Here is a 12,016-nt window from a genome sequence, read left to right on the forward strand (position 1 = left end):
TTTTTTGACAAGTGCTGTAAAAGCCTTATAACGTGATGCGCAAACGTTATATGACCTACTACAACGCTTGTCATCAAAAGCGCTATAAAAGGTTCCGTTATTTTTAAAATATAATTACAACAGCGCTTGTGTTTAGCAAGCGCTGTAAAATGGGCGCTGTTAAATGTCATTTTTGGCGTAGTGTGATGATGATGATGATGATGATGATGATGATGATGATGATGATGATGATGAACAACAACAACAACAACAACTCCTTCTCGTTTTCTTTCACCTTCTTCTCGCCTTCATCCACAACAACGATGTACAATCTTTTACCAACCTTAAAAGCAACCATCCTTGTAACACAATCTACATTAATCAATTAAAGAGGATCGATCATTCATGATACACAGTTAATAAAGAGAAATTAAGAACAATGAAAAACCTGAAAAAGAGAGAATGGAAAAAAGAAGAGAGGGTTAGAGAAAGAGAAAACGATAGGGTTTGTTGGAAGCCTAAGGAACCGCCATTCTAAAATGCGGTTTACTTTTGAGACTGCTTCTTCTTGATGTTACAGATCTCGTCATTTATCTCTTTCTTCTTTATTTTCTTTTTACTCAACTTCTCTCTTTATGTCATATTTCATTTCAAGCATCTCTATGTGAATCTATTCGGTTTTCTTCTCTGTAAATCAAAAATGTTTCTAAATGACAAATTTGAAGAAGTTGGATTAAGTACAGAAAGTTACAGTAATTAACAATTGTAACCCTAAATTTTTTGAAAAGGTTAAATTTATAAACGACAAAATTGTATTTTTGATATAGTTAAAAATTCTTAAATAATTATTATTTAGCAAAATATAAATAATTATTATTATTTAAAATAGTCAATTATTTAATTATTAGTATTTGTATTTTATGTCAACTTAGTTATTTAATAAGATAAAATTGTGGTTCCAAAAATCAATCTCAAGTGATAACGAGGGATATAAGTGATAACAATGCACTAATTAGTGGCTTTTGCATCATGGGTCAATTAAAAGAAGCAATTGCTTTGTTAAAAAAAATGACATTGGAAAACATCAACCAGGATGTGTATACTTTTAATATATTGCTTGATGCTTTTTGTAAGGAAGGGAAGTTGATAGAAGCTAAAAATGTGTTTGCCGTGATGTTGAAAAAAGACATAAAACCAGATATTGTTACTTACAACTGTTTAATGGATGGATATTTCCTAATTAATGAAGTGAACAGCATTACTCAATCGCTATTTCCCTTTCTAAACAAATGGAACTAAGGGGAATCAACCCTGACTTTGTAACTTGCAATCTCTTAATCAATTGTTTATGCCAATTGGGTCATATCACTTTTGCTTTCTCTGTTTTCTCAAAGATTCTCAAAAGGGGTTATCATCCTGGTACAATAACTTTTACCACACTCATCAAGGGTTTTTGTCTTAAAGGTGAGGTTCATAAAGCATTGCACTTTCATGACAAGGTGGTAGCACAAGGATTTCGGTTGAATCAAGTTAGTTACGGGACTTTGATCAATGGGTTATGTAAAGTTGGAAAAACAAGAGCAGCTCTAGAGTTGCTGAGACGAGTTGATGGGAAATTGGTTCAACCTAATGTGGTAATGTACAGCACGATTATTGATAGTATGTGCAAAGATAAACTTGTTTCTGATGCATGTGATTTATATTCTGAAATGGTTGTCAAGAGAATTTCTCCTAATGTTGTCACTTACAGTGCACTAATTAGTGGCTTTTGCATCATGGGTCAATTGAAAGAAGCAATTGATTTGTTGTATAAAATGACATTGGAAAACATCAACCCAAATGTGTATACTTTTAATATATTGGTTGATGCTTTTTGTAAGGAAGGGAAGTTGAAAGAAGCTAAAAATGTGTTTCTTGTGATGATAAAAAATGACATAAAGCCGAATATTGTTACTTACAACATTTTAATAGATGGATATTGCCTCGTTAATGAAGTGAACAGGGCTAAGAGTATACTCAACATTATGGTCCAAAGGGGAGTGGCTCCTGATGTTAGGAGCTACAGTATCATGATTAATGGACTTTGTAAGATTAAAATGGTTGATGAAGCCATGAACCTCTTCAATGAAATGCAGTCCAGAAAAATTGTTCCTAATGTGGTAACTCACAGTTCTCTCATTGATGGTTTGTGCAAATCGGGGAGAATTACATATGCTTTGGAGCTTGTCATTGATATGCATGATAGGGGGCAACCACTTGATATATATAGTTACAATTCTATATTGGATGCTTTATGCAAAAGCCATGATGTTGACAAGGCAATTGCATTATTGAAAAAAGTTAAAGACTTGGGTATTCAACCAAATATGTGCACGTATAATATTCTTCTCAATGGATTGTGTAAAAGTGGACGAATAAAGGATTCACAAAAGATTTTTGAAGATCTTTTGGTCAAAGGCTACAATCTAGATGTCTATGCATATACCATTATGATACAAGGGTTTTGTAACAAGGGCTTGTTGGACGAAGCGTTGGATTTGTTTTCAAAAATGAAAGACAATGGCTGCATTCCAGATGTTTTAACTTATGAAATAGTTATTCATTCCCTCTTTGAAAAATATGAAAATGAAAAAGCGGAGAAACTTCTTCGGGAAATGATTGTGAGAGGTCTTCTTTAAGACAGAAACTAGGTGATATATTTTTCTATTTAAACTTTATTATTTTGAATCAATGTTTCAACATTATTTTATCATTTCAATCAATTTTGTTAAGTGTGTTTATACTTCACAAATTGGTAGTTCCAACTTGAGAGAAATTTTTAGAATATTAAAATTTATTGCTGTCTTATGTGTGTTAGGTTTTTATTTTGCATTAACTGTATTACATAGCCAATACCTTCAACAATAGTAAATATCATGACGGTTTACTATATGATAAAAATTTCATTTCAATATTCATTGAGACCAAGAGGAGGAATCAGGTTGTCTTGTTGTAACTGATAGACCATAAACTCTGGTTTATGACTGTTCTTTTTGATTCATTGCAACCATTCCCGATATACTGTTTTGGAATCTTTACAAATACAAAGGTAGAATACATGTAAAATCTGATGGGGATTATGGATATAAATTAGCTTGTTGAGGCCTAAAAGCACGGTCCATAATATACCGTTATGATCCATGGGTTAACAATGACTTGTTTGATGAAGCTTTCGCATTGATGTAAAAAATGAAAGACAATGGATGCAATCCAAATGCTACAACTTAAGTGCAGATGTTTGTGAGGTATACTTTTTTGAACCTTGCTTCTAAGGAAGGTGGAAGAGAGTTAATAAAAGGCTAAGAATGGTCAATAAAGAATAATAACCTACATTCATCACCACTTACGAACACAAAACAAGTGATCAAATATGAATTCTGTTTTTGCTGCATAATTGGTCTTCTGCATATTTAGTGCGTATCAGACTTATATGAGCTGAAATTGATGTCTTAAAAGATCTTTTCATAGTGAAAAGAGATTACTGTTGTTAGTCACTACCAAATTGTTTGAATTAATTCAACAAGATTCATCAAAAAATGACATGAAATAAGCCTACGTGCCAAATTTAAGAGAATTCCAAGTTTGTTTGTGCAACTATCATAATTTGAGAGACCTGGATCCTTGGATGGATGATAGTAGTGCTAGTAGTGATAGTTATTCTACTCCACATTATAGTATTGTTTTGATGCTCCACGGTTAGTTAGCTTCTCTCTTTTATTGTAGAATGCCTAGGAGTCATTAATATTGTTTATTTTTGGTGGATACCCTGCATTGTGCGATTTTTGCAGTGATTTGCATGCCTGTGTGTCAAGTTTATATTTGATATTCAAACCGCAGGTGATTAAATGACTATTTTCCTGCATCTGTAACCGGTACTTGCTCTATCTTTCTACTCAAATTAATACGCGCAACATTTGTTATCAAACACTATTTATAGCCTCAAAGCATTCTATGTTTCTAGAAATATATAAGCTGAGATGAGCACAGCCCTGAAAGCAAGATTTCCACAAACTACAGAGAACATATTCTTAACTGAAGCCTCCTTTTGTTAAAACTTGCAACATATACTCATAATAAATGGAAACATGATTCATGCTTCAACTTTATATATCTTGTAGAAATTAATTAATGGAACATCTCTAATTTAATTTCTCTCATGTAGGAAGCAAATCTAGTCCAGATCCTTCAAGTAAATCAGATTCTATCAAGTTTCTTTGGTCCAATACCATTTAGGAATGGCAAAAGTTTGCAAAAACATCCCAAAGGAAACATTACAAGGCCTAAAAGTTGAAAATGCACATCTGTTGGAGCTGCATAGAAAGGTATGAGCCCTTATTGAATAGACTCATCACAGATGTTGAGGACTTCACTTACCCAAATGCTGGAAAATATTATCTACCATTTCAAAGTTCAAAACCGTAGTTAAATTTTGAAGGAGTTGGAGCTAGTGCGTGCACCTTTGCTAGTACCGAAAAATCGAGGCGGATTTGGAATCTTTAATGTATGAATTGTATTATTTTGAATTATCAATATAGTAAAGGACCGCTGTTTTTTTACCTTATCATGTAAAAAGGATGCAAATCCATTTACATTGCTCTTATTTGATGAGTATTTTAATTTTCTTTTTTTTATATTTGTACACTTGAGTTTCCATTAATGTTTGTTTCCATTCATTGACCTATTACGTGGATCGTAGAAATAGTTTAAACTACAGAGTATTCCACTTATACTTTTATGTATTTTCTCTTTTAGGTCTCAATTATCACTTGTGAGCAGACCAATGTTCTATGTCTTGCTCCAACAAATTATGAACATGGTAATGATATTGTATAAAGAATGTTTTATATTATAAGTAATTTTTAATTAAATTTCAATACTATTTTATTTTTAAAATACTCTTCATTTAATTTATGAGATCAAAGAAAACTAATTGCACTTTGTTATTTATTTTAATAAGCTTGAAGTTAGATACTTTTGCTTTATATTTAAAGCTAGGAGGAGAGTATAGTGTAATTTAAAACTTATTGAGTATTTTCACCAAACTTTATTTTGTGTGAATGATATATAAATATACATTGAACATTGCTATTTCTTAGGAAGAGTTTAAACAAAAAAGAGAATAATGCATAAAAATAAGAAATTTAACCAATTAGATTCTTACTAAACATATATGAAAGGAAGAGTGGGTGGTCATTACTTGTAACTTGAAAATGTGACACTGCTACATAAAATTCTTATTTTTGTTTTTTTTCAAACTTCGCGTAACAATAATCATTTTTCATTTACATTAGCACCAAAATTGTAAGACCGCATTTCTCTTCATTAGGGTCAAGTTTCGAGGACGAAACTATTTAAGACAAGTATAATGTAACATCTAGACATTTTATTTTATTTTAATATTTTACCTTATTAGGAATTGAGATAATTATTCAAAAAAAAATTGTCGGTTACTATTGTAATGTGTTATTTTAATTTTTAATAATAATAATAATAATAATAATAATAATAATAATAATAATAATAATAATAATAATAATAATAATAATAAAAGGAACCGTTAAAAACAAATTTCATGTCTTAGTTTTAATACACGTTATACTCAGTTTAACGTTCTCCGCTTCTGGCTTAACTTCCACTTGTGGCTTAAAGTTCATCCTTTTTTGATAAAAAGGAAACAAAAACAAAACAGACGTCTTTCATTCAAAAAATACTCTGCGATATAAAAAAAAGGTTTAGGAGAGAAAAAGAGAGATACCACTTTGATAGAAAAGGCAACCACCAAAAGAGAAAAGAGAGGAGTAACTCTATTCCCGAATTTGTTAAATCAGTATCAGAAAATCATCGATTGCGCATCCGTTAACCGTTAGATCGGGCTGATTTTCGGACAGCAGGTTCGCAGCAACATGTGTGAAATGAGTGAGGCAAGAGTTTGTGAAGCATAATTCTAAATATAACTCTAGTAATGGTAAGGGCATCACTCCATTCGCTTTCCTATTTGAATTATATGTGATATAAATGTACTGTGATATTATTTATTGGTTTTGTTTGTGTGTTATATTCAAAATGAATATTAATAATTGTTGTGATTCACATGTTGCAAGTGTGGAAGAATAAATGTTATGTAATATGTTGTTATAATGGTTGTGTTGAGCATGTTCAAAGTGCGAAGGATAAGTGTTATGTGATATGTTGTTATAATGGTTGTGTTGAGCATGTTCAAATTGTGGAAAATGAATGTTATGTGATACGTTGTTATAATGATTGTGTTTGACATGTTGTGGTTATTCAAGGTGATTACTTTGGGTGTAAACTAGGTTGGTTTAGAACAAGGTTGAACGATTTTGGACGTTTTGAATGAATGGTCTATACTGTTACTAACAAAAGTGTCTACATTCATACATTCATTCATAGTCGTGTGGTGGTGCGTCCATAATTGGTTGGAGCCCACAGATCCTTGCGGGGATGTTGAGCTAGTGGTGTTGCTTGGAAGGACCCACGAAGCTCGAGTTAGTGGTGTTGCTTGGAAGGACCCACGAAATGCCCTTGCGCGGGAGGCGATATTCCGGAATCATTACATTGACATATAGATTAAGTCATAAGGTTTGTTTGAGTATGCATTGAATTAAGTGTGATTAATGTTTTATAAAGATAAATGATACATTGTATCCCCTAATAATTGGTTGGTTGAAATAATGTTATTAACGATGTATATATTATTGTTTGAGTATGCATTGAATTAAGTGTAATTAATGTTTTATAAAGATAAATGATACATTGTATCCCCTGATAATTGGTTGGTTGAAATAATGTTATTAACGATGTATATATTATACTGATAAATTTGTATACGATTGTATTTGTTCGTTTGGGTGAGGCAATGTTAATAATGAATGAGAATGTTAATAATGAATGATGTGGATACTATGGTCATGAATGTACTGCTGCAAGTTTCGGGTGAATTAATATGTGATATTGTACTTGTTTTTATTACTGTACCTCTTAATTGTTTGGGTGAATTAATGCTATTAATTATGTAGATATCGTAATGTTATATTTGTATTGTCGTTGTACCTGTTGTTGGTCGTTTGGGTGAATTAATGTTATTAATTACGCAAATATTGTACTGTTATATTTTCATTGTTAGTGTATCTTTGGTGAGTTGTGATTTTAACTGTTAAATGAAGTAAATGATTTATTTATATTTTGCTATAACAACTACATATGCATCCATATTTGCTCTGTGTTTGTTATTTGGAGATGGCTCTTACATTTGACAGGACGTCACATATAGTGTTATTTGAGCGAATAATATCACGATCAACCTAATAGGAGAAATGCGAGAAAATACAATAGCATGCAGTCGGAGGCTCCGAGATACTTCTGTATTAGTGTTAGACTTGTTTGGTGAGTTTTCCACAAGTCCAAAGTTTGTGACCAACTAGGATTTATGTTTGGGTAGTTAAACGTCGAGAGTTTTGACTCTAGGAGTTTCTTTTGTTTGATGTATTAAATTTACTTTTAGTAATTGCAAATACTCTGATTTATTATTTTTGAAAATTAATTAAAATAGTTATTAAATGATTTTAAAGTAAATGAGTACTTAAGATAATCATAAATAAATAAAAAAATGAATTTGTAATTTTACGTTTAGAATTTCTGTTAGTTAATGTCCCGAAAAAAAGCGGAATGTTACAATGAAAGTAGTCATCAATGAATGCCTATCAGAAAAGATAATAAAGATGATATTTTTAATTTGGCTATGTTCTTTTTCATTTCTATGTGACACTTCTATGTTGTTTTGTTTCAAGCAATGATTCTCAAAACCAAATTGTTAAATAGTTTTATTTTCCAACAACATGGATCCTTGCCTAGAAATTATGTATTATTTTTTTAACTAACAAATTGAATATATTAAAAAAATATTCTTAACAGAGGAGATAAGTAGAAAAAAAAAAAAGCAAAAAAAAAAATTACAATTTTTTTATCAATGTTTCTACCCACACCACTAACATTACTACCCACACCCCTTCAAATTTGTAAAAAATCCAAAATACCCTTTGATATTTATAATATTTTTTATAATTTTACTAACTCATAACTCACTTTCATCAACATTCATCAACATTCATCACATCTCATGACTCACATGTCAAAAAATCACCATACATCACCAACTCTGCCTCATAATCATTTAAACTCACATAACTCACTCATAACTTATACCATCAGTTTCTTCATCATATTGTGGTTAAAGTGACCTAAAAATGTATGTTTGTTGGTATGTTTCTGAGTTCGAATTTTTTTTCTTCTAAATCTTAGGATTATACGTGAACTCAGTTCACGTACGTTGTATTGCTACGTGAACTAAATTCACGTACGTTAAGAAAAAGTAAAAATATCAGAATTTACGCAATCTTAATTCACGTACACGTACGTGATTTAAGATTGCGTAATAAATAAAGTTTGAAAATTCAACATCTCATTATTTACGTGATCTTAATTCACGTACGTATACGTGAATTAAGATTGCGAAATGATTGAAAATTAAACCATTTACGTGAACTCAATTTCACGTACGTATAAGCAGTAGCAGATGCTGGAAAAGCGTTGACTTGCGCTTGGGCGCGCTCGGGCGCTCAGCATCTGTTGTTCGGCGTATATTGCATTTTTTTCCTCTTTCGAGTCTGAATTTGGTTCCGGTGTCTTCATGAAAGTTGTAGCTATGTATCGTAGTTTTCATGTGCACTTGGTTTGACTCCAATTGAACATCTACAACTCCAGATATGGCTGAAATACTCTACATATATCATGTTGATTTCTCACCAAAATTCAGCACTGCACTAAAACAAAACGCAATGTAAAATTACGACAAATTCCTACTTAATCAACGAAATAAAAACACAAAATATTTTATCAACTCAAAGAACAAAAATCAACAAAATATATCAAATAAATCCTTAATTTAACTAATGGTTGAGGATAAATAAGACTAAAATAGTGGGAAAAATATGCATATGATGAAGAGTCATCACAACCCCAAACTTAATCTATTGCTTGTCCCCAAGCAACAATTAATTTCAGATTTGGTCCAGTTAAATGCACACTTAAATTCAATTTCTCAAATTAAATCAAACTCAAATTTCAAAGTTCTTGCTACTGCAAAACATTCATCTTGCTCTATGGTTGTTTTCAAAAATACAGACAACAAGATTTGCACACCTTGGCATTCATTCATCAAATTCAACTATCTCTTCACACAATCTCACCAAAATTTATCTCAAGTGTTTAGAAAGGTTTATGAATTTATCACTCAAATCCTAGAACATGCATGACACTACCATAAGCTTGAAAAAATTCTAGTTAGCAATCACAATGCAGTAAACACATACATTTTTGGAGGACTTTCGGGTTGTAATGGGGTTTAGGTAGGGGTAGAACATTTTAGGATAGTAGGTTTTACTACTTGAAGTTAGGCATACATTTCCACCTTATTCTACCATTTTTTTTTCACCTTTTCATTATGGAGATTCTCAAACAATGACAAAACAACCACAAATATATTATTTACCAAAGTACACAAACGGATTTGTTTTCTTTTTCTTTGTTTTTCTTCTTTTTTCTTCTTTTTTTTTTCTTCTTTTTTTTTTCTTCTTTTTTTTTTATTTCTTTTTGTGAGAATCACCACCCCAAACTTAAAAAGTTGTTATCCCATGAGCAACCCCAAACTTAGAATTTTATCAAGACAAGAATTTTTTTCTACCTAACTCCAAGTAAGGTCATTTAATTAAAGTCAGGTGTTTGGCTTGTAATGTGGCTATTAACCGAAATAAAAGGGCAAGGCTCAAAAGGGCTAGCAAAAGGTAAAATTTTCATCGGGTAGTTAGAAAGGCTCAAACGACCAATAAAATTGCCTCAATGTATGCATAAATTACAAGTGATGCAAGTTAGAATTAGTGCAAGTTCTAGAGGGATAACACATGTCTGAATAATCACACAACAAAGAATTTAAGTGTTTAGGCTCAAAAGCTCACAACTAGGATAATAAGAGAGAGTATGAACAATTAAAAATAAAGACAACATGCTTCTGAAAAGTTAAAATTGTATTTTTGAAAAATTGATGACATATTAGCCTTCTACAACCATTTAGTAATCAAGAATGCATGCATTAGGAAGGCTTGTCGACTTGAGCAATAACATAATCTAAGAAATAAAATTTAACTTGCGAAATCACAAACAGAAATTTTAAGATTAAGTGCAAGTCAGTACGACTGTTTCATCGTAGTACACATTTAGTGAAAAGAAAAAAAACATGAAGAAAAGAAAGTCAACATACACTGACATTAAACAAAGAAAACGAGAAAACGGAAAGAAACAGGACAATCAACAGAAAGAAAAAAAAAAAAAGGAAAGAAAGCTTTTCTTAGTTTAGTAGTTCAAAGATTCTCGTTTAGATCATTCGCTCCTGTTCCGCTATGGTCGCCAGTATACTGGTGATGTGCAAATAGATCATCATAAAACATGCCTCCTGGTGTCTGTTGAGCGAAGGATGTACTTGCGACCTTAGTTTGTTTTGCTTTTTTGTTGGGTTGCCATTAGGTCCTGCAAAACAAGTATTCATACCCATAGTTCAAAATATTTCAAGTTAGAGATAATTAATTTAAGCATGGTCCCCTTTAGAAAAATAACAACTTAAGTGGCCTTGGGTTAGTCCAACAAAATTGTACACGATAATAGTGCGTATGCATTGAATGGCATTTTAACGAACAATTGGAGTGCAGTACAAATTTCGTGGTCCTTAAGGTGCAGAAGTGGTTGTGTCACTTTAACAATCAGTTGGAGTGCAGTCATAAAACACATGAACAACTCACATATATGCAACATTAACACCTATTCAATCTCAGAAAATCAACATGCATGTATGAACAATTTCTAATACTAGCACCAATTCGAATGTAAAGAACCCACATGCATCAATGAACAAGAAAGAGTTGATATTAGAAATTGGGGAAACTTACTTGAGGATGAAAGAATGTTGGATAGGGGAGGAAAACTTACTTGAGATGATGGAGGAGGGTTTGGAGGGTGATAATGAAGAAGGGGAGTGTTGAATGAGAAGATAGAGGTTTTGAAGGACTTATAGTCGTGCAAAGCGCTTGGGCGCGCTTGGGAGCGCTTGGGCGCGTATTGACAGCGACGAATGCTGGGAAAAAGCGCTTGGCTTGCGCTTGGGCGCGCTTGGCAGTAGAAAATCATGAAAAAACGCGTTTGGCTTGCGCTTGGGCGCGCTCGGGCGCACGTTGACAGTAGTAAATCCTAAAAAATGCGCTTGGCTTGCGCTTGGGCGCGCTCGGGCGCGCCTTGTGTCACTTGGAGCCGTACGATCGCTTCTCAACGCATCTTTTTGATTCCTTGCTCATACCAAACATCAAAACTAAGAGAACTAGCAATTAGAGACTAAAATTGGAACTAAATGGAGTAAAATAAATCTGAAATGCAATAAATAAATACGGTGCAAAGGATATAAAATTGGGTTGCCTCCCAATAAGCGCTTATTTAAAGTCATTAGCTTGACGTCTCAACTATTGTCAAGGTGGTATATATGAAAGGAAGAACACATCATCCTTCTTCTTCTTTTTGTTTGGTAGAAATTCCATGAACTTGAGAAATAAAATATGTTGCTTCCATGTCCTTCTCAATTGGACATTGATGAACAAGGTATAGATTGAATCTCGAACTTTATCAATCTGTTCTTTTTTCTTTTCCTCGTTCGTCTTTTCCTCTTGCTTATCTTCTTCTACCACAACAATGAAATTATCTTCAATCTTCAACTTCTCCTCCATCTTCTCAAACTTAACCACTTGTTCAAATAACCTCTCACATTGAGTTTCAAATCTTTCAATTGAAACCATGTTATTCTTAATGAATTCAACCAAAACGTCCGTAACATGGAAGTCTTTGTCATCTGATTCTTTGGATAGAATTTTTGGAGGTAGAATTT

The 12,016-nt window shown here is 32.3% G+C and overlaps 1 protein-coding gene across 3 annotated transcripts; it reads left to right on the forward strand.

Moving 5' to 3' along the window:
• The first annotated feature begins 1,239 nt into the window (after positions 1 to 1,239).
• Positions 1,240 to 4,649, forward strand: LOC105851283 (uncharacterized). Of its 3 annotated transcripts, none has more exons than XM_073364910.1 (2): positions 1,240 to 2,669; positions 4,181 to 4,649. In XM_073364910.1, the coding sequence occupies exon 1, from the start codon at positions 1,269 to 1,271 to the stop codon at positions 2,655 to 2,657; it is 1,389 nt and encodes a 462-aa protein (XP_073221011.1). In that variant the 5' UTR covers positions 1,240 to 1,268; the 3' UTR covers positions 2,658 to 2,669; positions 4,181 to 4,649. The 3 variants fall into 3 exon arrangements, with proteins under 3 accessions (XP_073221011.1, XP_073221013.1, XP_073221012.1); XM_073364912.1 differs by lacking the exon at positions 4,181 to 4,649 and adding an exon at positions 3,188 to 3,245; XM_073364911.1 differs by lacking the exon at positions 4,181 to 4,649 and adding an exon at positions 3,068 to 3,205.
• The last annotated feature ends 7,367 nt before the right edge of the window (positions 4,650 to 12,016 follow it).

This window comes from Cicer arietinum, chromosome 2 (assembly GCF_000331145.2).
Source record: "Cicer arietinum cultivar CDC Frontier isolate Library 1 chromosome 2, Cicar.CDCFrontier_v2.0, whole genome shotgun sequence".
NCBI classification, from domain to species: Eukaryota; Viridiplantae; Streptophyta; class Magnoliopsida; order Fabales; family Fabaceae; genus Cicer; species Cicer arietinum.

What these genes read in the sequence shown, in the direction of transcription:
- LOC105851283 (XM_073364910.1), top strand. Translation starts at nt 1,269, where the DNA reads ATGGAACTAAGGGGAATCAACCCTGACTTTGTAACTTGCAATCTCTTA.